This window comes from Halichoeres trimaculatus, unplaced genomic scaffold (genome assembly GCF_033239565.1).
Source record: "Halichoeres trimaculatus isolate MK-OKI-2021-1 unplaced genomic scaffold, fHalTri1.1 fHalTri1_scaffold_12, whole genome shotgun sequence".
In the NCBI taxonomy this organism is placed as follows: domain Eukaryota; kingdom Metazoa; phylum Chordata; class Actinopteri; order Labriformes; family Labridae; genus Halichoeres; species Halichoeres trimaculatus.
In genome coordinates this window covers 5,615,499-5,641,797 of record NW_027437190.1, presented here as the reverse complement: position 1 = coordinate 5,641,797, position 26,299 = coordinate 5,615,499, and the positions used below count along the sequence as shown (strand labels likewise).

General features: G+C 42.8%; 2 protein-coding genes across 2 annotated transcripts; both read left to right on the top strand.

Annotated features, from left to right (window-relative positions):
- Window positions 1-761: 761 nt before the first annotated feature.
- LOC141801448 (uncharacterized) lies at window positions 762-9,002 on the top strand. Its single transcript, XM_074684502.1, has 4 exons — window positions 762-1,216; window positions 3,309-5,000; window positions 6,292-6,360; window positions 7,789-9,002. The coding sequence occupies exons 1-3, from the start codon at window positions 1,129-1,131 to the stop codon at window positions 6,351-6,353; spliced, it is 1,842 nt and encodes a 613-aa protein (XP_074540603.1). The 5' UTR covers window positions 762-1,128; the 3' UTR covers window positions 6,354-6,360; window positions 7,789-9,002.
- Window positions 9,003-10,613: 1,611 nt separating this feature from the next.
- pop1 (POP1 homolog, ribonuclease P/MRP subunit) lies at window positions 10,614-25,922 on the top strand. The gene is made up of 16 exons (XM_074684381.1): window positions 10,614-10,761; window positions 10,928-11,039; window positions 11,759-11,866; window positions 13,605-13,780; window positions 13,875-14,132; window positions 14,208-14,295; window positions 14,406-14,584; window positions 14,741-14,973; window positions 15,076-15,169; window positions 15,259-15,367; window positions 17,361-17,480; window positions 18,375-18,496; window positions 18,654-18,845; window positions 21,143-21,297; window positions 21,636-21,839; window positions 23,623-25,922. The coding sequence occupies exons 1-16, from the start codon at window positions 10,660-10,662 to the stop codon at window positions 24,308-24,310; spliced, it is 2,940 nt and encodes a 979-aa protein (XP_074540482.1). The 5' UTR covers window positions 10,614-10,659; the 3' UTR covers window positions 24,311-25,922.
- Window positions 25,923-26,299: the final 377 nt, after the last annotated feature.

Sequence of the window (26,299 nt, the reverse complement as noted above, 5' to 3'; positions counted from 1 at the left end):
CAAACTCCGGACGAGTCTCCGGTCAGACCTTAATCTACCTCATGAACACGCCTCTCGATCCCGTTACCCAACATGACACGAATCCCTTCCATCCAATCAGCGAACACCATCCCAACACAGCCCACAGACATTGGCTGCTGAAACTGTCCATCACGAATGTGATGCATTCACTTGAACTCTGAAAATCTTAATACTCACAGTAACTCACCTCACAGCAAAACACATCACCGGTATCTAGCATGAACAACCGCTAAAGTATGACTATCGTAAATAGAAATTTCTAAAGTTATAAATTATGCTGCATATTCCTGTTGTGAAGTGAATGAGGGGTTTAACGGCTGGTTTAAACACTCGTAAGAAACTCTTCGTATCACAGTCTCTCCGGGGGCTGTGTTCACCCCTTAAAGTCTCATTCTGAACTCGTCCTGGCTGGAGAATGCTAACTTAGCATGCTAACTTAATGGGTTTCAAAGTTGTTCTCCCGTCCAAATCTGAATTTAAACCATATATTTAAACCTTTTATTTATTTATATCAGCGGAGAATAACATAACAGACATACTTCCGACCAATGCACGTATCACGCTCTCACGTTGTCACACCCCCGATAGAGGTGAAAAGGGGAAATCAATCTAAGTGAATGAACGGGACAGTGGAGGCTTTGGGAAAGGAAAAGGGAGCACCATCTACCAGCTGTGGCACTAACATGTTGTCAGAACATGTAAAATATTCATAAGAGTGAAAACAGGGCTCCATAATCTCAGCCTGTTCATGAATAAAGCATTCAATCAGACACTCCCACAGGGGGAAGGGCAGCCACTTCAAGCACATGTTCCTCCTCCTCTTCCATGAAAAGTGTGACTGTGGGCAGAAGAGGGTCCGGGAGAATCAGCAGCATGCACCACTTTGCTGCATCCTCTCAGCTCAGTGTTGGACAAGAGGAGACCAGGCTATGCATTAACATCCAAGAGACAAGAGGAAGATAATGGTATCCAGGAGACTCTCTTAAGAAGAGCCAAAGATATCCATGCTTCTACCAACAAGCTGTGTCTCTCTCTGATAGCACAGCGCACAAGGATCCCTCTTTGCACATATAGCTTTCAACTTTGTTGTATTGATCCAAACCAAAGATGGGCTGCTCTTCATCCAGTGCACAGACTGTGGATGAAGAGAAAAGGCCAGGCTTGAAGCCAGAGGAGAGTAATGGAGGCACAGTGGGTAAGTAGAGATCAGATTGGTTGTGAGGAGTTTGTGTCTTGATGATTTAAACTGTGATCCACAGAGACAGTTTGATAAGATAACACAAGCAGGAGCTCATTGAAGGGACTTTCTTCTGTTGGGAGTCTTGCAGAGGGCTGTTTGAGTCCTGGTCCAGAGAGTACACTGTGTGCTTTTCACTCTGCTGCAGGGTGTACAGAGGGCCACTGTGGAGCACTGTGTTCAAGACCTGAAGTAGCCCTCACTTATTTTTCTCAGTCGTGTGTCACTTCAAGCACAGTGACTTTATTAAAGAACACTCTAAACTACTTTATTTTACGTCGAAAGCTTTAAAAGTTGGAGTCTGACAGGGAGAAAACGTGGTTATGTTGGATTTCTGTTGAAGCACATTCGAATACGTGTTTACATGTTTTTATGGCCTTATATCTGTTTATACTGAAGTAAGCCAGATGACCCCAGATGCAGTTTGTGTGCAGCAGAATTCATGAAAACAAAAAGGAGTGCCTCTTTCCCTGCTCCATATGAGAATGCTGTCTAACTGCAGCCTGAGGTGCAACCCAACCTGTTTTTCATTCTGCAGGAGTCAGATTTGTGACCTGAGGGAGGGGCTCCTTCTACAAGACAGAGACATCGAGGTGGTGTGTGTCGTCTGCATTCTTTCAGACCTGGTGAACAAAAGTTACTTAAAAAGAAGAAGAAGAAGAAGAAGAAGAAGAAGAAGAAGAAGAGGCTCAGTCTAAAGCTCCAGAAGTTTGCATTCCAGACGACTCAAACAATCCATACATCAGTGGTTGTTTTATTTGTTTATATGTCGCCTGAGTGTTCCTGGATTGTTGCGCTGTCCACTGGGACTCTGTTCATCCTTGTGCACACACCCTCTTTGAGCTCTATGAGGCTTGACATAGATTTCCACAATGGTTGTCTATTCATTGGTCCAACTTATGGCACAAAGCTACGTCACCCCAGGCACAGCTATGTACAGAGCATTCATCTCCACACGCAGACGTTATGTGACCGACCCTAATGGGGAACGTGTTCCTTGGTGCTCTGAGTCCTTTACTGTTTGGATCTAATAGTTGGAGATGTAGGGACTAAATTTGAGTATAAAAAGCTTAAAATCAAGCAGCTCCCCTGTGTGTATCATTTCCATCCCTCAAATTCTCCTGTGATGGTTGTGGGGTTTCAACTATCCAGATCCGATCACCTGGAGAAGCTCTGGTCCCTCTCCAGCCTCTTACATCACCCTGGCTTCTGTAGGAGTGTCTGAACAACTGGAGCTCTAAATGGTCCAGTGTAGCGGCTGTCTAACAGAGCAGCTACGTGCCGTCCAAGCTGCCGGTCCCATCCCTGTCTAACCCCTCGCTTGTCTCTGTCCTTTTTGCCAGCCACAGCTCTGTTTTGACTGGGATCTCCGTCATCTCTGGCTGCAAAATCGTGTTGACACACGAGCCATCTCTGTCTGGGGGCAGCTGATTCTGTCTGAATCCAAACACACACTCTTTCACACTCAGATCAGAGCTGCTGTGAGGCCACAGCTTTTTTTTTTTTGCTTCTATATTAGATGTTGATGGCTGTGAAACGAGAAAACATGTTGATGATGTAAGAAATATTTCAGTTCCCAGCTCTTTTACCCGTCGTGTTTTTGTTTGGGTTGCAGGGCTGTCACATTCCCTTCCACCCGTTAACCAAATCTGTCTTTACGACTCTCACAGACAAGTCAAATCAGGCAGCTGATGCATCCTGTGTCTCCACCCGTTTGACTTTCTCAGCTTGAACAAAGTCACAGAGGTGTTTATGCAACAACAACATCAACAAAATGTTTACAATTTAGGAGGTGGAGAGACTTTTATTGTCATTTCAGTGTCCAAATACAGTTAGAGCACAGCTGTCTGTCCTCATAGAAGATATAGAGAAGTAAAAAACTGTTCAAAGCATCGAAACACAAGTAGAAACAGATCAAAACGCACTCTCATATTAACAATTTCCTGTTACTAAACCTTCACCGTGTGTTTTCCATCACAAGCTAAAAGGAGCGCCTCAGTCACAGCCCTGACTGGACCTCATCTGTTTTCCATCTCTGTTATTTTGACAGATGTCAGGAACTCAATCAACGCAGAAGATGCACTAACCATCGAGGACCAAATGCAGCTGCCTGTGCAGACGGCCCTACCAGAGGATCTCCAACCAGTAAGCGACGTGGGGCCAGAGTTAATCTCCCTGGAGGCTCAGGAGGATCCTAGTCCTGGAGTTGACCTCCTGCTTGTTACTGAGCCCGGGCTGGAACCTGTCGTCACTGGAGAGCCGGCTCCAGAGGAAGCAGTAGAAGCCGTAGAAGCTCCAGTTGAGGCGTCGTCTGAACCTGAGACCGCCACAGAGGTACTCGAGGATCTGCCTGATGCTGGTGAACCTGCCTCTGTGGAGACTATCGTCGCTGAGGCTCCTCCTGAGGTCCCTGTTGAGTCTCCAGAGGAGGTCCCCTCAGTAGGTGTGCAGGCTGAGGCCCAGGCTGCTGTTGAAGAAGTGACTGCTCCAGTGCTCGAGACCCCTCCTGAGGTGGAAGTCCCTGTGAAATCTGAAGAGGTGGAAGTCCCCGTTGAACCTGCAGAGGAGGCCCCCTCAGCTGAAGCTGACGTAGCTGTGCAGGAAGAGGCTCCTGCTGCTGCTGAAGAAGTGTCCTCTGAGATTCTGGAGGCCCCTCCTAAGGTGGAGGCCCCTGTTGAACCTGCAGAGGAGGCCCCCTCAGTTGAACCTGTTGTAGCTGAGCAGACAGAGGCTCCTGCTGCTGAGGTGGAGGCCCCTGTTGAATCTGCAGAGCAGGTCCCCTCAACTGAAGCTGTTGTAGAAGTGCAGGCGGAGGCTCCTCCTGCTGCTGAGGTGGAGGCCCCTGTTGAACCTGCAGAGGAGGTCCCCTCAGCTGAACCTGCTGTAGCTGTGCAGGCGGAGGTCCAGGCTGTTCCTGAGGAAGTAGCTGGAGCGGTGCTTGAGCCTCCTCCTGAGGTGGAAGTCCCTGTTGAGTCTCCAGAGGAGGCCCCCTCTGTTGAACCTGTCGTAGCTGTGCAGGAGGAGGCTCCTGCTGCTGCTGAGGAGGTGCCTGCTGTGATCCTTGAGGCCTCTCCTGAAGCTGAGGCCCCCGTCTCATCGGAGCCCACGGTGGTTACAGAGGAGGCAGCAGCAGCTGTACCTGTTGAGCCTCCGGCTGAAGTGTCTGCTCCTGTAGAAGCAGAGCCTCCCTCTGACGATGCTGCACCACTCTCTGCCCCATCAGCACCGTGTGAGTCCACAGAGCCAGCTGAGGCCCCAGCAGCACCGTGTGAGTCCACAGAGCCAGCTGAGGCCCCAGCAGCACCGTGTGAGTCCACAGAGCCAGCTGAGGCCCCAGCAGCACCAAGTGAAGCCTCAGCAGTAGACCAGCCAGCAGCTCCAGCTGAAGGTGAAGGGCCAGTCAAAGTTTTACCACAGAGTGAGGCCCCTGCACCTTTGCAGTTCGATGACTCTATAGTTGACCCAACCATTGCTGTAGCAACTATCCCCAAAATGCCTCCATTGAATTCACTCAAGATCCCTGCTGAGCCTCTTCCTGTGACTCCTGTTGGTTCTGAGGTACTCTGCAACACCGAAGCCATTCCTGTTTTATCTCCAGAGAGCACGCCTGCTGGAGCTGAGCCGGCCAAGGAGGCAGCAGCTCCAGATGCTACGTCAGCCAAATTAGAAAGCTCTGCAGAAACTGTGACCTCAGAGCCAGAAGTTGTAGCCACCCCAGCAGCCTCTGTTCCAGCTCCTGCAGGTATGAACATCCACACAAAGATCTCTGATCTGCATTTAAGTCAGTAATCACACAAGATTTTGCTAAACCTGAACCAGGCGGTGCACATGCTGGGATTATTTGATTTATCAGATCCAACACAGCCATGTTTCCAGGCTAATTCACCGTGTTAATTTGAAGACATCAGGCTTGATAAACTTGTCAGACTGGATGTTTTGGAGGTTAAATTGTGTAGTCCTGCTACTGGCGGAAATAGCTTGGGAATTAAGAGAGCATGTGCAACAAAAAAGAAAACAGAAAGTGAGAAGAAGGAAAGAAACTTCTGATTGTGTTTTCATCAAAACAGGACAGGAAAGTGGTTTAACATCACCTTTCTAAAGCTACTCACCTGCTTTAAAACACACAAGGTCAACAAGACCACCTTTTCAGGTAGCCTTTTGACAATGTGGGTACATATTTCAGTCTGTGCTCCTGTGATTGGTTGAAACCAACAGGATGAAGAAGATGTTTAGTGTGTGTGAGATGATGATGAGGTGGAGAAACACACAGAAACACAGGAGCATGTTCTCGTCAGCGCAGCAGGTCGAGTCATGCAGCTGTCACTCATCATGCTCTGTTGAGAATTGACTTCACAATAATCTGGTATGACTGCTCAGAATTGCATAAAGAATGTAAGTGATCCAGCCCGACCAGATTATAGTGAAAGTTTAGGATAACAAGGTCCTGTTTAGGTTGATTCCTAAAGAAAAAATCATCTGTCAGTTTGTTTTCTCTCAGAGGTTTTCTCAGATTTTCTCTGAAACATTTTTTTAGGAATAGTCCTGTCCTCTTATTGAAAACCCACACACTCAAAATCTCAGTGAGGGATTGAAAAGTGTTTTCCTTGCATCATGCCTCTAGATTTGCATAATCCAGATTGCAGGACAAGACTTAGGATCTGTAAACAGTAGCATCCCTGACTCAACCCTGAGAACACAAAGTACTTTTAGCAAAGGGGAAAGAGGCCCCTCCACTGCACGTGTGGAGGACTTATTACATAACTTAAACACAGCGTGGCTCTGTGTGAGCCATGCTGTATGTAAGCTCAACCAATCAGCAGGCAGTAAAAAGTGTGTGTGAGTTTATGAGAGTGTTCAGAGTTAAACCAGTAAACCAGTTCAGCAGAGTCAGTTTTGATGGAGACAGAATGTTCCTGCGTCCCATGTCCTGTTTGGCAAACTAATAAAGGTGTATCATGCTATCAACGTTTATCTTTACGGGGTGGTGTGTGCTGAGATGAAGTGACATTTAAATGTTTTTTCTCCTCCTATAGGGGAGTCCGTGACAGAAGTGTCACAGGAGAAAGAGAGGGAGAAAGCAAAAAAGGAAGATTAATAAGTTGGTAAGCTGACCACAAACCACACTCACAGGAAATACTTATAAATAAATGTGTGTGTATCTATAATCTGTATTTATCTGTAATCTGTGTATCCTGGAAGTATTCTTAGTGCTTCTCTTTTTCCACATTTTGTTATGTTACAGTTATTTTGAATTTTTGTAACTTTATTAAATCCCATGTACTCACAGTCTTTGCTCACAAGATGCCACAAGCTTGGTCCACCTCTCTTTGGGCAGTTTGGCTCATTCCTCTTTGCAGCACCTCTCAGGCTCCATCAGGTTGGATGGGGAGAGTTGGTGCACAGCCATTTTCAGGTCTCTCTAGAGATGTTTGATCAGACTCAAGTCTAGGATCTGGCTGGGCCCCTCAGACATTCACAGAGTCTTCCTGAAGCTGCTCCTTTGGTATCTTGGCTGTGGTCTTAGGGTCGTTGTCCTGCTGAAAGATGAAGCGTGGCCCCAGTCTGAGGTCTAAAGGTCTGTGGAGCAGGTTTTCATCCAGGATGTCTCTGTACATTGCTACATTCATCTTTCCCTCAATCCTGACTGGTCTCCCAGTTCCTGCTGCTGAAAAACATCCCCACAGCATGATGCTGACACCACCATGCTTCACTGTAGGGATGGTATGGTCCAGGTGATAAGCGGGGCCTGGTTTCCTCCAAACATGACGCCAAAGAGTTCAATCTTTGTCTCATCAGAGCAGAGGATTTTCTTTCTCCTGGTCTGAGAGTCCTTCAGGGACCTTTAGGCAGACTCCAGGTGGTCTGCCATGAGCCTTTTACTGAGGAGTGGCTTCAGTGTGACCTCTCTACCATACAGGTCTGATTGGTGGATTGCTGCAGAGATGGTTGTTCTTCTGGAAGGTTCTCCTCTCTCCACAGAGGACCATGGAGCTCTGACAGAGGAACCATCAGGTTCTTGGTCTCCTTCCTGACTAAGACTTTTCTCCCCTAATCCCTCAGTGTGGACGGGGTCCAGCTCTAGAAGAGTCCTGGTGGTTCTGAACTTCTTCCATTCACAGATGATGGAGTCCTCTGGGCTCATTGGGACCTTCAAAACAGCAGAAATGTTTCTGGACCCTTCTCCAGATTTGTTCCTGGAGACCATCCTGTCTCTGAGGTCTACAGACAGTTCCTCTGACTTCATGCTTGGTTTTTTTGTGACATGCACTTTCATCTTTTTCAAGCTGTGGATAAAGTGAAGCGTTGTTGCGACACAGTCTAAGGTGTTTGCCACCGCTGCTCTGAATTAACAGAGTACTGCTGATTACTAAAATATTATTTAATGTTTCTTAGAGATTTCTAGGTCACATTTGAAGGACTTCATGTTGGAGTTTTTTAGAGTTTAGATCACACACTGCAAATTGCAGAGAGGTTAAAAATGTGTAAATGATTCCAGATACTTTGTGACCACCATCTTTTTCTTATTTCAGAGAGAAGAGCCTCGTAACATCTCAGAGTTCATACAGCATCCAGCAACTGGAAGAAAACAAGAACAAGAAGTAACAAACACTAAAATGTTGATTTAAAAAAAAAAGAAATGCCTTAAAATGTTTTCTACATCTGTGAAAATGAATCTTTACCTGTTTTTGAGCCACATGTGCCTGGAACCACAGGGTCAGATCTTTGCAATTCTAGGGGAGTGAGATTACACGTATCTAATCTGTTACAGTGATTGAACTTTAAAGGTTTTAAAATCAGATTTGTTATTTCCATTTCTGCTTTCTAAAGTTTGACTAAACTCACAGAAATCTCAGCACTAAATAATTTGGGATATGAGCTGTTTTCACTCATGCACTCTGGTGTTTAGCAGCTTTGCCTCTGATGTTTACCGCACTTCCATCTCTGCACATCTCCTCACAGCATGGGAGACTAATCATGACCTCAAACGGACCCTGCAGTAACCATGGTTTAATCTTTTACAGCCTAATCAAGATAAACTACTGATCCTTTCATTTTACTGTTACCTACTTTCAGTTTACTGTCGGTTTTATTTCCTTCTCATCTCCTGTGAAATGTGTCTGGTCATAAAGTCTCATCTGTCAATGATTGAAGTACAGTTGATCCTGAAAATGAAAAACCATGCTCTGCTCACTCAGACTATGCAAATACCAAAAAACACTTAGCCTGAAACCTCTGGGGAAAGTTTTATATCTAAATAAAAACATGCTGGCCTTATTCTTATGTCTCATATGAGCTTACCCTAAAATCATACAAAGGGGGCTGAAAGGAAATACGTGGGATGAAGTCAGGGTGAAAACTCTGTTTGACGTTTTCAGGAACTCTCATACAGGGAGCTGAAGTGCACAGTACGATCAAAAACATTATGTTTGTGAGAAAAAACCCACGTTTAGACGCACAAGCGAACAGATCAACATGATTCTCAGGTGATGATCCTGATAATATTTCACCTTGAACAAGTGTACTGCTACTTTCATGAAATTATCACCCGTAGAAATGGTTTTTGAAACTGTAGAACTTCACGCTGGTGAGAAACGTGGAGTCAGTTGAAAGTTACCTCATGCATGGTGAAACGGATGATCTGGGAAAAAGACTGTTGAACTTTTTTTCTGTTTCTGTATGCTTTATCTTATTTCTTACTGTGTTGTGTTTGATTTTATCTGGGCTTTTTCTACTATTCTCCTTTTCTTGTACAGAATAAAGTTGTATACACTAATAACTTCTTCTGTATCTTTATTGCGAGCTGGAACTGACATTTTATACAATTTGGCTCCTCTGTGCGCCCAGCAGAAGTCCCAGATTGCCTCAGAGTGACTCTAACCTCGATTCACAAACATGAATCCAATGTGTAAAAAAATAACTGAACACAACAAACACCGTGTCTGAGCTGTGAAGAGTTGCAGATGGTCTGTAAACGGATTCACAGAAGTCATATTTTGACATTCAGACCAGGTTTTCAAAAAGTTTTCCAAAAAGCAAAAACCAGCCATTTAACTCTTCATGGACTGGGTTTTCATTATTAAATCCAAAACACAGATGAAAACCAACATGTAACAAGTGTGTAGCAGTTATTGAAGAAAGTGGAGCCATCATTAAAAACACCCAGCTGTCAAGGAGCAGCATTCTCAGGGGTCACAGGGGAGAAAGGCCAAAGACCTCAAAGAGGCTCTGTAGCTTATAAACACGGATCAGTCCAGGAAGTTGACGTCAATGAAGTGTTTTTTTCAGCTTCATTGCCAATTTGTAAAACTGAAAAACACGCAAAGTGTACTACAAAACAGATCCAACACAAGAATCAAAAAAAGAATAAGTGAAGGATTGTCAGTTTACTGGAGAGAAATGATCCAAATGTTACTCTTAGTACAGTGGATAGGGGGCACAGGACTATTAAAAGTTAAACTTGGCAGAAATAAAGATCTGTGTACAAAAGAGCCTGAAGGTGAGGTTGCAAAAATGCTGTGGGGAAGAGAGGAACAAAATTGGTGAAATAGAGTGTGTGAGATTTTAAGACTCAGGTTTGGACGCTCTGGATCAATCAGCACATCGATTAAGATATCTGAAAATACAGGCCAATGGGAGGTTAAGAAATAGATGAACATGTAACAAAGGATGGGTACAGAATAAGGTACCTTTATAGGTACCGACTGAATTCTGTCAAAAGAACTTGGAACCCATTCACAGCTTTGTAAGGTTATATACTGAAGAATTAATATGTTAAATTGAAAAAAAAATACATTTTATTATTGTTTAACTGGTTAATATTTTTTACAATATAAACACACAAAAGTAGCAAAATTGGAACTGTTGAGTACCTATACCGGTTGCTAGGTACCAAGCATTGGTACTGGACCGTTTTAAATGTGAAAGGTACCCATCCCTACATGTAACCCAACACTGTCAGGAATATTGGGTTGAAAGATAACCTTTGAGGAATTAGAGAGTTATTGGTCTTCACAAATATTTATTACATTTTTAAAATTTATCTTTTACACACACACACACACACACACACACACACACACACACACACACACACACACACACACACACACACACACACACACAATTCACTTTTTTAAATTTGTTTGATTTTTTTTTTATTTTTTGTTTATTCTATTTTATTCAACCAACTCAGAACTCTGTAACTATTTGTTAGCTGATTTGGATGAAAAAAATCTATCAATTTTGTTTTATTTTATTTTTTGTTCTTCCCTTACAGTAATCTTAGGATGTTTTCGGTTCATACTCCACACCGCTAGGTGGCGGAATGGTCTTGTTTGCCAGCGGCCAATCGACACCGAAGAAGTAGAAACAGTAGAAGAAGAAGACACAGACGGGCCCACATGGCACAGGGCTGTGAGAAAACTGTCACAGACCAAAACCCTGACAGGGTAGACAGCTTCAGAGCCTCAGAGGAAAAACAGGAGAGCAGAACATCTCGACACGTAGGAATAAGATGTGTTTATATTTCTGTTATATCAACATTACTGCATTTTCCTGACGTCACTTCACTGACTGGCTAATGGGGAGTGCTGGTGATGTTGGTGTTTACATGTGAGCTGTCTGTTGCTGTTTGGTGTCTTTAACACTTTCCTCTCTTATGATCCGTAGAAGATGTCTGAAGCTAAAGCGAGGATGAAGAAGAAGAAGATGAGGGTCCAGCCCATGAGTGTGCAGTATTCCTCCTGTAGCACACAGAACGGCGCAGACACTCCGGGTCCAGGTACCGTACCTTCCTGTTTCACCTCCTCTGTATCACCTCCTGATGTATGATCGAGTGTTAGAGGATCAGCTAAACCCGGTCGTAGTCACTGCCTAACTGTTTCTATGTTTGTTCTGTGACTGGTTACTTTCTCACATCGCGAGAGTTACAGCAGTGATGACCCATCAGTCTTTGCTCACAGTAAAGCATTTACTTTAAAGAAGGGCCTGACAATGTACGCATCAGGACATACTGCGACAGGATTATTTTTGCGTACTCCTATTTATTTTCTGAAATTCTACTGAATTAGAGTCGGGAAAAATACTAAAAGAAAACAACTGTCCATCAGTTGCGTCACTTCCACCTAATTGGCTGATGTTCACTACCCTACCTGATGGTCCGGCAAACACAACAAGTATTCATACAGTTAAAAAGTAACACAAAACACATCAGAGGACACAAGGCTAGACATGTTTTTAGTTTCATATATCTGCTCAGCTGTTTTTTTTCTTTTTTTTAATTTTGCCACAAGTGTCTATCATTGTTTTTTCCTGGAGAAGAAGCTGAAACTGCATCTGCCCGTTTGTCTGTAAATGGTGTATGCTGTAACTGGTCCCACATGACCTAACATCTAATATAAACCGTTTTTAAGGATATCTACATTTATGCAGCCTTAGTTACTCATCAGTTCATTTGCATGGAAAGGCCTGAGTAAATCAAGTTGTGTTCAACAACCATAGATCGACCTACGGAGAGGTCAAAGCCTCCCGACCAGTGGGCCGGATGGACCCGTGGACACCAGAGACATGATGGCAGCTACGCCAAGGAGATGCCAAAGTTCATCACAGGTAAAGATTATGGGCTGATTTTTGTAAGTTAAGTGTTATTTTAGTGTGTCAAAGTAACAACTCACAATCCTGATAATGACCCTATAAGGTACGGTTCTCATCAACAGTTTTTCTTTAATTTTAGTATTTCTACATTTTAGATTAATACTGAAGACATCGAAACTATGAACAAATGGATAGATTAATTGATTACTTTATTAACACTGAGTGAAAATTCAAGGCACCCAGGAGCAGGTTATGAATGAATGAATGAATGAATGAATGAATGAATGAATGAATGAAAGAAACTTACTTAATTAAAAACTTAATTGACATAAAGTATCGAATTGAATTGAATTGAAAAAACATACCCATCCCCTAGGGGCAATTATGGTGTGTAGAGCAGTCAACAACAAGAAAAGACAGCACAGCAGACAGACTATATTGCATGTCAAACTCAAGTCTACTGTTTAAAATTCTAAAATCCTAACTTTAAGAAAATAAAACATGAAACAATTGTTCAGATAATAAAACCAAGATAAAAAAATGATTAAGTGCCACTGAAATGCTGGGACATAAAACTTTACAAAAATAACCCTGAGTACTGGAGAACAGTATTTGAGTGCAAGTAGTGTGAAGTAAAGTGCAGGAAGAAGTCTTGGATGCCAACAAAGGTGGTATGACAAGTGATAATGGCATTCTTATATGAGTAAGTAGACAATAGCCCCATTTACATCAGTAGTTTGCCTTAGTCTGATTGAAATCGATCAGATTAAGTGAATCTGATTTGACCTGTTTACATGAAGTTTAAGTAAAGAGATCCACGTTCAATCTGCATGTTCATGGCCCGAGCTGAATCCGATTGTATTGTTTTTTTGACCTGTGCATTACGTCACTCCGCCACTACCTGTAAATGTGTAAGAGAAGAAGAGGTTCACTTCCTGTATCCTGTTTACGTCTGGAAAGATGGATCCACGTCGTGTTTTGTTGGAGACGCTTATTGTGTCCAGTTTTTCTGTTTGTTTGCCATGTTTGTTTTCGTTTGGCCGGATGTTGCTCTGCGTACGTCACTTACATGCCTCTTACGTACTAGGGAGCAGATGCGCAGACTGGACAATCCTCTCAATCAACCCAATCCGCTCCATTCAGCCGTTTACATGGAGCATAGAGTGGATTATCAATCGGGGTAGACTACCTTTTGCAATCAGACCCAAAACACAATCAGATCCAGGTGAATCAGATTGTCTAAGGTGTTTACATGAGCCATTTTAAGTCTGATTGTATATAGGATTTTTGGACCCATGTAAATGGGGCTAGTGAGGAAGGATTACGGGTGTTCTGAATTGAGTAGCAGGACAGCTCTGGGCTCTATCAATTAGAAATCGATGTTTAAAAATATATGTAGCAATGTTTCAAAGGAAAGAACACAGAGGCAGTTATGTGGTAAACTAAAAATGTTAAACTAAAATATGTTTTATATTTTCAGTTTGACTGCTTTACACACTCTTGGTATTCTCCCAGTCAGCTTCATAATGTAGTCACCTGGAATGGTTGATGTACCTGTGAAGTTGTAAAGTATGCATCAGACCTTAAAAATGAAAGCAATCACATTTTAATCTACTGTGTAATGTGTAAGCTCTACAGTTTGCATGATAGAGTCAAAAAGAAAGTTGTGTGATGTTCAGTCAAAGAAACCAAGGCAGCGCTGCACTCAGATGAAGTTTAATAACTCGTGAACTGCTCTTCTAACTTTGCTCAGCTGGAGCTTTTGCCAGGGCCAGAGCAGCCGAGGTGAGCGCCATGTCAAAGGCTGCCCACCATATCGCTGGTACCTGCCAAGTGTTCGAATCCCTGCCTCGACACATGAGGAGACGAGCCATGAGCCACAACACCAAGCGGCTACCGCGCAGACTGAGAGCGCAGTTCAACGAGCTGGTTAGAGTTAAACTCTTTCCTGAAGCATGTGAAGGCTCAATGAGCAGAACAAGACAGCTTCTGACATCTCAAACATTTTTCTTTTTGCTTTCAGCGACAGAAGAATCTCCGAGCTGGAGCCAAAAACAAGGAACAGGTGAAGACGAAAAGCCGCAAGGCTCGGCGGCGCCATGGGAACTTGTTATTGGAATTCAACCGTCGACAGAGGAAGAATGTGTGGCTGGAGACTCACATTTGGCATGCTAAGCGCTTCTTCATGCTTAAAAAGTGGGGCTACTGCCTGGCAGACAGACCCACGACCAAGTGCTACCGTCCCTGCTACAGGGCGATGAGCAGCCACTGCCTCCTGCAGGTAACACCACAAATCTGAGTTTAAGGTTTCAATTTAAGGGATTACAGCGCGGTTAATGTAAGTGATCATTTCCAGGACCTGTCCTACTACTGCTGCATAGAGCTACAAGGAGAGGAGAGCAATCTTCTGGCCTCTCTGTCACAGATGACAAGCAAGGAGACAGGTGAGAAGAAGTGATCCTATGAGAGACTGTTAATTTTATTCACATGCTCCAAAAAGAAACTTTTATGTTGGTTTAAACTGAGCAAGATTTGTGCTTGTGTGTGTTTTCAGGCCCTACTTTTGCAGCACCACTGTGTGTGTCAGGGCAGAGACAGGGCAGTGTGGTGGTGTACAAAGCAGGACATTACCCCCTGCAGCCCGTTGGCCCCGTCACCTTTGTTTGGAAACCACAGTCACAGGGATCAACCCACAGGCAGCTGTGGATCTGGGCTCATCCCACGTTAAAGAAGGTACAGTGGGGGTTATGGCTCTAACGTCTTGACTATTTTGAGAATCAAAGCTATTACAATAGTTTTAAAAAACATTGATATGGAAAGATTATTGTTATGGTGATGTTAATTTGATATAAATTTGACCAGAGCTAACATCTTATCTGTGCTTTGCAGGATCTTCTCTCTGAGCTACAAGCTGTCTGTCAGTGTGACGAGGCTGTAGTTCCTCCTGAAATCCCAAACAAGCCTGAGGACACACCCGAGGCCAAGCTCACACCTGGATCAAAGAGAAAGCAGACCAAAAAGGATGTAACTGAACCTCCAGCTAAGAAAATTCTCGGTGATGGAACCAGATCCCCGACCGAGCCATCGACCTGGAAATCAAGCGTCACTGGAATCACTATAAAGTTAGTTCAGAGTAAAAACACACCCGGATGAACGATTTTCACTCTAAATGTCAGAGATTCTCAATAAGAAGTCTTTGTAAAGCACTTGTGTATTTGTTGCAGTGATCTCACCATGGAGATTCTGCGTTTCCGCCTCATTGGACCACAGTCTTTCACTGTTCTGGCAGAAACTTTGAAAGCATCTACAGATTGTAACGTAAGATCTGTTCTTTTACCTTTTTGATAAGCAAAGCATCTAAAAGATACTTGCACTATATAACAGTGTGTTTTTTCTTTTGTGTTAAGGAGAAGGATAAAGTCCAGCACTGCTCTCTGTGGTGGTCTAAGCAATGTGAGGATGAGGGAAAGATGAGTCTGCACGCAGAACAAGCCGATATCTATCGACTACTTAAAGGTGAGCTTCAGGTGTGGCTACCTGACCGTGAAATGACTGTTCACTGTTGGTAGTGTGGAGTTTTTGTTTTTTTACGTCTGCACACAAACTTACATTGGACTGTAACCCATTGGGATGGGTACCAAGTTAGGTACTTTTATACTGACAGAATGCAGTCTCTGGTACTGAGTATCGATTCACATAAATTTCAAAGTTACCACGTTTCTGTACCTAAATACATCCTTGTTACTGTGAGGAAGTGGGAGAGAAGGCGATTTTCCATGCTGGACATGAACATAGCATTGCAAGTTTATATATTGAGAAATAAATATGTTAAATTAAAAAACTTTTAGACTTTATTATTAAACTGATTAATATTTTTTACCACATAAATGTTAGATTCAAATAAACTCGATGTTCATTTGGTTCCAACAACTTTATTCCTCCACGACATGACGCCAACTGAAACAACAAGAACCTCACATACAACCGGCTCCCTTCAAACGAGCGCCCTCGTGTGCATAAACCTTGTTACTGCAAGGATGGGTGAATACATGTTTTACCATAAGGAACATGGCACAAGATAATTCATGTTAACAATAAACACAAAAAAGTATCAAACATTGGTACTGTTGAGTACCAATATGATTGCCAGGTACCGAGCATTACTGTTTCGTTTCAAATGTAAAGGTGCCCATCCCTTGCAACCCTCCTCTGTTCAACTCAGTGAGTTCTTGGACGTACAGCTGGGCACCTTTTTGGTCATCGGGAAGTTGTGTTCATTAATTAATGTTTGATGTGTGTGTAATAGAATAAAATTAAAAGACAAAATTTGCTTGTCAAGGTCATTTTAAAGGTACAGTCTGTGGAAATATGAAGAATTAGCAATATCTAGCAGTCAGATTACTGGCCACATGAGACCAAACAACAACAGAATGGCAGCCAAAGCAGTAGCAGCAGCTTAAAGCCAGTTCCTTCAGCTGTAAAGTCTGATGTTTGGGTTGTTTTTATTGCTCCAAAACATGAGGTGACCTACCACTTATGTTCATATGGGGCATGAAAATTGACAACCAAAGCATTTAAATCAACATGAAATCGAATTGATATTGAATCGAATTGCAACAAGAATTGAAATCGTGAGGTTCTTGGCAATACCCAACCCTACCAAGCAGTAAACTCCAATCTAAAGATGTGAGACACTGTAGAAGTGCTAAAATCTGCTGCTCCTTGAGCAATCTGCTTGAGGCTGGCTCCAGAAGTACTGGTGGTCACATACACACCAAGCCAAAAAAAAAAACAAAAAACATGTTTACAGCAAAAATAAACCTGATACAAAAAACGCCCCTGTCTGAATCACTAGTTTCACTATCGACACACACCGTACAGGGGATGAAGGTTTATCTACTATCTAACTCTGCAATTTGGAAGATATTAGGATTGCAAGTTTACCCAATCAGAGGCACAGCTTAGCCCACATAACTGACAGGTGCCCTATAGCTGTTAGTGTAGAGACTCAAAGCCCGCCCCACTTCCAGCATGACTGCGCCAGCTGATTTCAGAAATCAGTTTCAGAAACAGACAGGTTCCATCAGGGAGACCATGTCCATTAATTATCCAGTCTATGGGCTAAACATGAGTCTGTGTGTTAAGAGGTTACAAACTCTCTGATACCTGTCTGCAGCTCTGAGTCCCTGTGTGTTTATGTGCAGCATGGCTATAACAGTTAACGTGAACTAATAACAACAAGTTTGTTGTAAAAAAACTAAGTAACCAAAAAAAACACGCCATAACAAATTTTTAAGCTGGACAAACCAGTTGAAAAATGAACGCAGAGATCCAGAGGTGATGACCGTCTCAAAGCCACAGAACAAGCCACAGATAGCTCAAAGAGACGATTCCTCTCCACATAGCCTCATCAATTATTTGGTTATTTTTAACAGGAACCTCTTGTCTGCTGTGTGGTGTGTGTGATGTGTGTATGTGTGTGTGTGTGTGTGTGTGTTCATGTAACCAGGTGTCATGTTGGATGGAGGAGTCCCCCCTGGCACTGTGCTTGGTCTGACCGTTGATGACCCCAGACTGACGTTACCAAAACAGAAGGTTAAAGCTTTGCCCTCTGTAAAGACAGCTAAAGGTAACATCTGACCAAGCAGATACGGGGAGTTGATGAATGGTTAAAGGGGCATTACAACTAAATAATTTCCTCAGGCTGTCCTCATTTAAAACCCCCTCCTCTCCTCTGTCCCCTCATATCTGACCTCAGATCATGAAACATGAACTCTGGAGTTGAGCACTGAATCAGTTGTTACTTCTTGTCCTGCTGTTGTTTCTACGAGTACACCGCTGGTTCTGTGCCCGTGGAGGCCTCTGCCTGTCTGTGCAGATGTTCCAGGTTCGAACCCTGGCAGGACCTTGTACTCAACACTCGACTGCAGTGACAGAAGAGAGCTGGTTCAGCGGCAACTAAGAGAAACTACAGACGAAAATGGTTGATTTTAAGCTCCTCTGTGGCTTTATTTAGTTTGTAATATTGAAATAGATTTACTTCTATTTAATTTAACTTGTGATTAAGTTAAATTAATCTCTCACCATGTCTACTTCAGGAAGACTCAGCTGCTCTAGATGCTCATTTTATCTCCCCTCTAATTAACATCCATCAGGTGTTTTCTCATTTTTAACCTTTCATGTGTTTTTCAGCCACTGGCATCAAATTCTAATAATAATCTAATTTTCCAAAACAAAAAAAATCTCAGTTTCCCACTTTTATATTTTGTCTGTGCCTGATTAAATATCGGATTTCAGTATTCTACAAGTTAAAAAACATGTATTGTCAAATGGTAGCATCTGTTTTGCTGTATAACGTTTGGTTCCGTCAGGATGTGAAACTGAGGGGGCTTTAAGGTGAAGTGATGTGTACCCACAGGCCTCTGGTTGGGTTATACATCAAACATCCACAGCTTCATGTCTTATGAATCTGTTGCTGTTGCTCACTGTGCAGCATGCTGTGCCTGTGCTGTGTGTGTTTCAGAGGAGGATGATGAGAAGAGCAGAGAGCTGATGCTGAGAGGAGTACCCAAACACTGCTGCCAGAGTTACCTGTGGGAGCACTTGGTCCGGGACGATGTCACTGAAAACAAGATATCAGAGAAGGCAGTTTCTCATTTTTGTGCTATTTTTACACTCTGAGCTGTATTTGTCACATTTCTACTCTGGAAACTTCTTCCCTCAGGCTAGGCTCTCTTCCGTGGTGTGAACAGACAGTTGTTTATCCTCTTCATCGATCTAGCATCGTCTCTATCACCCACAGGAGTTGAACCACATGAGGAGTGAGGTGCTGGTCCCGGGCTCCAGGCTTGGTCCCGCTGCTCCACAGAGCCGGGTCCCCATCCTGCTCATCCATCAGCCTGGCCAACAGCTGGGGCATAAGATGAGCTCCTGGGGGGCTGGATGGGACCTTCTGCTTCCTAAAGGATGGGGCATGGCCTTCTGGATCCCACTGGTAGGATGTACAGTCATGAATCGGGATTTTAAGTATCCTGTGCTTAAATTTTGAACTGAAGCTGACTGTCTGTCCTCTCATAGAGGTTAAAACGTGGGTCAAATACTGTGAAGCTATGAAACCTGATGAAACCTGCACTATTTTCAGTGCTCTCATAAACTGTGTTTCCATTACACTTGAAATTGCACAAAAACCTAAATATCACAATAAAGAAATATGGAAACACCAAAATTTCGAAAAACCTCTCAATTTTGGACAAAACTTTTTTACCCTCTAACGCGGTGGTTTTTCCAGAAGTTTGGATCTTGAAGTTTTTCACAAAAGTGCAATGGAAACGGTTTTTTTGCTAAAACATAAAGTGTCCTCCTTCACCTCCTCGTACGTGTCCATGTCCACACTAACAGACTCTGGCGTTCATACTGTAACAGCTCTGCTGTTAGTTCTGTGTTCAGAGCAGATGTTTGTTTTTGACCGTCAGTAGTGAAGGCATTTCATGGGAAAATATGGCTCCTGATATAGTCTGTAGACATTATTATCATCATCATTGAACTTTTCCCATGGTCTGATTTTAAAAAGCAAACTAAAAATCCCCAAAATCGTAGATATGAAGGTATCCCATTTTAAATCAAATCAGCACCCCAAAAATCGTACCAGAATCAAATTGTGAGAATAGCATATTGTCCCAGCCCTAGTTCACTCTGCGCATCACTCTCAGCACCTGGATGTTTGTTCCGTAGCAGAATGAATGTAGTGAACCCTCATGTCAGTCATCTGAGAGTGCATGAGTGAAGGGAGAATGAGGAGAGAGGAGAAACTGAAACTTAAGGCTGGCACACATTACTTAGAGAGCACACACTTGATGACAACAAAAGACAGATCACACAACATCTCTCTCCTGATCTTACAGTGTGTGGTCTGCACTCTGAGGACAACACACAATAACAGATTCTTCAGAAGAGCTTTAGCTGCTTTATGCTCAATATTTCAAATCTTGCGTACTTCGACTTCGGTGTAAAAAAAATATGATGGATGTACGGGAAAAAGCAAAGATGTTTGTTTTTCAGACCCTAGAATTTTGGAAAAAAAACAAAAGCAAAGGGCTTATGGAAAAGGTTGTGGAGACAGCAGGGATATGGACTGTATGAATAACAATGCGAGTTGGAGGTGAGTAAAGTTGTTTTAAGTATTACAGATAGATTTCTTACTCTCTCTTCGGACAGTCAGCTGAGTCAGCTCGCATCTTGATTGGCTTTGCTCTGGTACACGTGACATTACATGCTGTACCTGCTCGGCTCCTCTCAGAGCGCCCCACACACTACAGGATTTTTAGTCCCAAATATTAAACATGTTCATTATCTTTGATCTCTGAATCAGAGGCCTTCTGAGCAGAAGAAATCACTCTTAACACACCCCACACCACAGAAAAATCACACATAATGTCATCAGACAATCAGGCCTTTGCTGGCTTTGATCGTAAGGGGGAGATCAGGACAAAAATCATCCCAATACCTGTAGTGTGTACCCGTCTTTAAGTGTGTGTTATGTTCGTTTCTTGTTGTGGAGAGCTGGGTAGATCAGGCAGGGATCATGCAGGCAGCACAGCCAGTCCAACCAAGCAACTTCTATTTTGAAAACAAGCCCCAAGAACCCACAACTGACAAGATATGCAAGCCACTTTTCCCCTCCATTCCCAAAACAAATTTAATACATATTTCTAACACAAACCTAATGTATATGCAGGAGAGTTTTCTGGATACAGGTGGGGACATGTGCTGCTTGCTGTGAGAGGAGCACCAGCAGAGGGTGAAAGAAGCAAAACTCCAAAGAAAGTTACATACCAACTTCCTCCAACATTTGAGACAATTTGTACTTGATGGGTGCAGTGTAGTCATTTTTTAGATCCCTCTTGCAACACTCCAGGATATAACATATATTTGATATCTCGCCCACCCCTCTTTTGTTATTGGTGTTACTGTTGATTTGAAAGGTCTGTGCACACAGTCTGTTTTTTTGTGCAAAAATGATGCAAGTTAAAGAAATTTGATCCCCTTATGTCAATCATGTTTGCACACTCACATCTGTACTTCATTTTTAAATCCATATAAACAATCTTGTCTTTATAGCTTGAAACAAAGTGAACATCACCATGAAAAGCCATGTAAATGGCAATATTGTTTTGGGATAATTCCATTTTCTGTCAACATGTAGTGGGTGAACATTTTGAACATTTTAAGGCCCTTTAACCTGCTGTTGTGTCTGATTTCTTTCAAACTGAATGTCCACTGTTTGTCCTCCAGGTGTACAGAGGAGTTCGCATCGGAGGCCTGAACATGAGTCTGAAACATTCTCAGAACAAAGGAGTCCCCCACTTCCCCCACGATTACCCAGACTGCCCCTCAGGCGTTCGGTTTCAGGACGAGCAGGAGGCGGAGCTTCTGGGAAAGTTCAAGAGGTTAGCTGAAGATGGAGCAGGAAGAGAAACAACAAAAACATTGGAAAGACAGCTCCTTTAGCGGTTTAATCTCTGAAAACAGATTCTTATGTTTGAAAAAATTAAAAAAAAGATATTCAGTCTATACCTGGACTGTAAACTTACACTCACCTGCACTCTGAGTAAAGTGGGTACAGTGAATCAGATATGATGGAGGGAGTAGTCTCAGGAAGTTTACTGGCTTATGACAATTTTTTTTATAACACAGATAGGATAAAAAATTTCCTCTCCCCTTTTACAAACTCATAAGCAGTCATGTTTTTTCTTTAAAATACCAACCATGTAATTTGTCTCCCCAGGCGTCCACCAGCCAAAAGGACTAATTACGTTAAATATGGCTGTCTGGCTCCTTTCCGTTGCCCCTGGCAGCAGTTGGCAGAGGAATGGGAGTTTATACTGATGAAGGAAGACGGTCAAACTTCATCAGGGACTGGAGAGGTGGAGATGAAGGAGGGGGGAGACATCCCTGTCACCAAGCCTCTGAGCGGTGTCAGTGTGCTGAGGTAACAGGTTCTTTACTTCCTAACTGTACTGTAGGTCAGTGCACACCTTGTTATTTATAACATTATCATAATGTTATGGTTACAATCTAAACACTTCATGATCTCCTTTTTATTAATTTGGTCAGTTATTTTCTCATATTATTGAATCACTTCAAGCTTCTCCTCAACATTAAACACCATGCTCATCTGGAGCCCACTTTTAAAAACATACAGCTGAGGGAAAAATAATTAGCCCTCCTTTGAAATGTTATGTTTAGTCTCAAGTTCTGTTTAACAGATGAATGAATTTTTAACACCGCTTTTTCAAAGATCCAAGTTTTATTTTAGATGCTTATATTATTTTAACTTTGTACACAGAAACAAAATAATTTCACTAAAAGCAAAAAGTACCAAAATTCAGCAGCGTGTCCTTTTTACTGATCAGTGTGCAGCTGTTTGTTGTAGTTTGTAACTAGAGGTGCACCTATCACAATTTTCTGGCCGATCATTGATCTTTAAAAAGCCTGACCTGGGCTGATACCAATTTTTATTTTTTATTTTTTATAAATAACAGCATATACCTTCAATGCTCCAATCTTATTTTATTGAAAATCAATCAATCATGCTTGAGTTTGGCAAAGTTTGGATGGCCAGTGTGACTGCACTCTAAATCAGGGCTTTGTGGACATCAGTCTATAAGTTTCACAACAGGGGCTATGTTTGTTTTGGCTCGCTGTCATATTGGAAGTCAAAGCTGTGACCCAGACCCAGTTTTGCTGCGGACTGTTTGAGGTTTTCTATACAGATCTTCACATTCTTCTTCCTTGAGGATTCAACCTAGAAGAGATTCCCAGTACCTGGCCTGGCACTGAAGCATCCCCACAGCGTGAGGCTCATACCTCTGGTTTTCACTGTGGGGGGTGGGGGATGATGTTCTAATCCTGACTGTCCTTGGCATCCTTCAGTCTCTTTCTTCGGTTGAAATGGAGTTTTTCATTTCACAGCAGTCCATTTCTGGGACATCAGGGCTCTAGTGACAGTTTTCTTTGACACTTCCAACAATTTCTGACTCAGCTCAGTCATGAACTTGTGTAGTTGTTTTCAGTTCTTTAGAGGTACACATCTCTCACACTCTAGTTTTCCTTTCAGAGTTCAGTTTGAAATCTGTGTCTTTCTACCTCTGACAGACTTCTTCTGGACTGTGTGTGTCTTTCTTTTAGTTTCTTGTTGCTTCTTCTCCTTGTCCTGTCTCTTGGAAACAATGCTAATAACTCTGTATATCCTTCTCCTGCTTTGTGAGCATCAATAGTTCTTTGTAAAGTCAGGCCTAAAGTGACATATTTTTAGCGTGATACTTTTAGCTGCAGTGACAGCTCAAAACTTGACCTGAGGTCTTTATCCTGTGTGTAAAGTGTAGGATGATCCTTAGTTTGAACTGGATTGATGACAAGCTGTGAGCATTACAAAGTTAAAGCACATGGTTGAAGCACAGCAGTGGTTTGTGCTTTGACTCAATAAGAAGTCAGTTCTTAAGGGGGATGATGATTCCGACCCTGGTAGTTTTTGCTATGTGTGAAACAAATTTGTTCCTGTGTAAAAAATGAAATAATGTAAGCATTCAAAGTAAAAGCAGGATGTTTGGAAAAGCCGTGTTAGAAATCACTGACCTGTTTAACAGCAGGGGGCTCATAGTTTTGACCTCAGCTGTATTTTTCCTCTGAATAATAACATTTGTCTGTACATTGAGTTTCAAATCAGTTTAAACATTGTTGACCAGCATGTTGGTTGCTCCTTTGTCTTCTAGGAACAGGAAATCCCTGAAGCTGCTCTCAGGTTGGTGCAGTTCCTCCTCATCCAAAGGCCAGAGGGTTAACCGTGTTGGGAGCCAGCCCCCGCTCAGCCGCACCACAGTGACCTCCTTTCTCACAGACCACAGCATGAGCCTGGTGTGGGTGCGCCTCTCGATGCTATCCAAAGGAAAACCAGAGCTCCATGCGATGGTTTGCGTGCCCACAGCAGAGGACCTGAAGCTCCTGGGGAAAGGAGCGAACAGCAGCGGCCCCCAGGAGCCCCTACACAAAGATCACTTTAAAAACAGAATCAAACTCAAAAAGAAGAACTCCAAAAAAGCTGCTAAACCTTCTCTGCCCTCTGAGGGTGAAACCTCACACCTTCAGTCATCCTCTGAACCACACCCCACTCCTTCTGAAGAGCCAAAACCATCCTCCCAGTCCTCTTCAGACCTCACCTTTGGGCTCTATCCAGAACCTCTCCCCAGCGTCACCTCCCACTGCTCCAGGGTGACCCTTGGCTGGGTCACTCAGGCGGACTTCTCTCTGTTGGCGGGCTGTGGTGAGGCTCTGGGCTTTGTCAGCGTTGCTGGCCTCCTTAAAACCCTTTCTGACCAGCCAGTGGAGCGCAGAGGGATCCTGCTGCTACGCAACCCTGACTCCCTGTTCTACCGGTTTGTTAAAGTGACCATTGATGTCTGAGCACGTATTCCCAAAAGCAGTGATTTTGACTTAAAGTGAGGAAGATTGATCCACGTTTGTCCGATAGAGATCTGGTCAGGAGCCAGATTGGACTGTGCCTTGGTTTATTCTACAGAACTGAACTGAACTGCTAAGGGATCAGTTAAAATATGTTGAAAGTTCTTTTTCAGTTGAATAAATGTCTTCAGTTACTCCTTTTCGTTGCAGTAGTGAATGGTCTATGATTAGTGATGAAACACTTAAATTGGTCTCTGACACCAAACCCCTCACAGGTCTCCATCACGCTTTAATGGATGAACTTATTTTGATTTGGAGGACTTGAAGTTGTTGATTCTTAGAGAAGGAAACTCAAGAATCCATCTGTATACCATGCTAATGAATAAAGGCCTCAGGTTGAGTTTGGTGAATCATTTTCTTTGGTTTCTTCACTCAAAAAAAGAACTTAAGGGAATTTAAAACACCTCTATATCCTCTGTTGTGATGCTGAGAGTATTTGTGTGGTGGAGTAACTGTTTAACCCCCATTGATGAGAGCATGGATGTGTTCTCAGGAAGGCCTCTGCATCATAAGGCTGTTTTCCAAACTGCCTACTACACTAGCAGTGCCTACTATTTTGGCTGATATTCAGTATGTAGTAGTCAGTATGTGAAAACTTGCTAACTTTGCAGTATACTAAAAATTCCTAGATGTCCTGCTGATCTAGGAAAATTTCTCAGTATGCAATAGACCAGTCTACCTGGCATACTGTTTCCCACAATGCATGGCGCCAACACTGTTTGTCTATGCGGTGGCAGGTTTTGGTGAATTACCGCCATCTACTGGAATGAGTCAGCATTTCAGCTACAGTACAACACTAACGTTAGACTGTCCATGAGATAGAAGTGAAGTGATGCGAAGGATCACCTGTAAATCTTGTCACTTCCAGTTGTAAAAGAGGTGTTTACTTCTACAAATTCATTAGCCCATATAAATCACTAATTACCTTTTTTAAACTCTATGTGGATTATATAGAAGTGGGTTTTCCATCAGCTCCAAAAAACAAAAAAAAAACAAAAAACCCTTTCAGATCTATTTTCAGTGAACGATATAACTTTTGGTGTAAGATTAGAAATCAAGAATGGTGATTCTGTTTGATATGATTAAAAAAATAACTAAATTCAAAGATCTACCCATAGACTGTTTTGTATATTTATAATGAAGGGAAAAAAATATCTTTTGTAGCTCTGCTCCTGAAACTGAAAACCAGAGTAGTGTAATACAAAACAGCCCCAACAGAACAGTCATACTACGTACTACATGCAAAAGCAGTAAGTAGTATGTAGTGCCAACTACATACTACATTCACATGTAGTATGTAGTCGGTGGTTTGGAAAACAGCCTTAGTATTTTTTTTGTGTACACAGGATAAATTACCCAGACTGCACCCGACAGTTATCGTCACTTTATCTTGTAAAATTAGTACAAAAGTACTCCTAATGATAATATAATTCAACCTCCAGGACTATATCTGAAGCACAGCATGTAACTGTAATAATTTCAGTATCACCTATGTTGTTTATAAGAGGTGACTCAAAATATGAGATCCCATTTTGCACCTGTACTTCAATGAGAATAAAAGCCTTCATCCAGATCAATGTGCAGGTGTTTCTTCACACATTTGTAGCATTTCAGTAATAACGTGACACTGTTGTGGCTCTTACCTGGAGAAAAACAAGCTGGTCTCTAAGACAGTTCTCAAGTTGGACCAGCCCAGAACCAGAACTACTCTCTGGTGTATGAGTTTCCTCTTCAGTTGGGGGGCAGTGGCACCACTGATAATGCTCATCCCAAACCCACCATACCCGTAATAATCCGTAATAATCTTAAGGATCTGCATCCAGCCCACAGTCGACCAAACTTCATCTAAACATGAGTCTTTTTAGGGTCAAGTCTCAGCAATGATCTCGCCCCCCATCCAGAGTCTCCCTCTGCTGGACCACATTACCTACT

Excerpts from the sequence above, each read along its gene's own strand:
- LOC141801448 (XM_074684502.1), top strand. The coding sequence starts at position 1,129 with ATGGGCTGCTCTTCATCCAGTGCACAGACTGTGGATGAAGAGAAAAGG. Across the intron at positions 1,217-3,308 it reads GAGTAATGGAGGCACAGTGG|ATGTCAGGAACTCAATCAAC; the intron begins GTAAGTAGAGAT and ends TTATTTTGACAG. Across the intron at positions 5,001-6,291 it reads CTCTGTTCCAGCTCCTGCAG|GGGAGTCCGTGACAGAAGTG; the intron begins GTATGAACATCC and ends CTCCTCCTATAG.
- pop1 (XM_074684381.1), top strand. The coding sequence starts at position 10,660 with ATGGCACAGGGCTGTGAGAAAACTGTCACAGACCAAAACCCTGACAGG. Across the intron at positions 14,974-15,075 it reads GTCACTGGAATCACTATAAA|TGATCTCACCATGGAGATTC; the intron begins GTTAGTTCAGAG and ends TATTTGTTGCAG. Across the intron at positions 21,298-21,635 it reads CTTCTGGGAAAGTTCAAGAG|GCGTCCACCAGCCAAAAGGA; the intron begins GTTAGCTGAAGA and ends TTGTCTCCCCAG.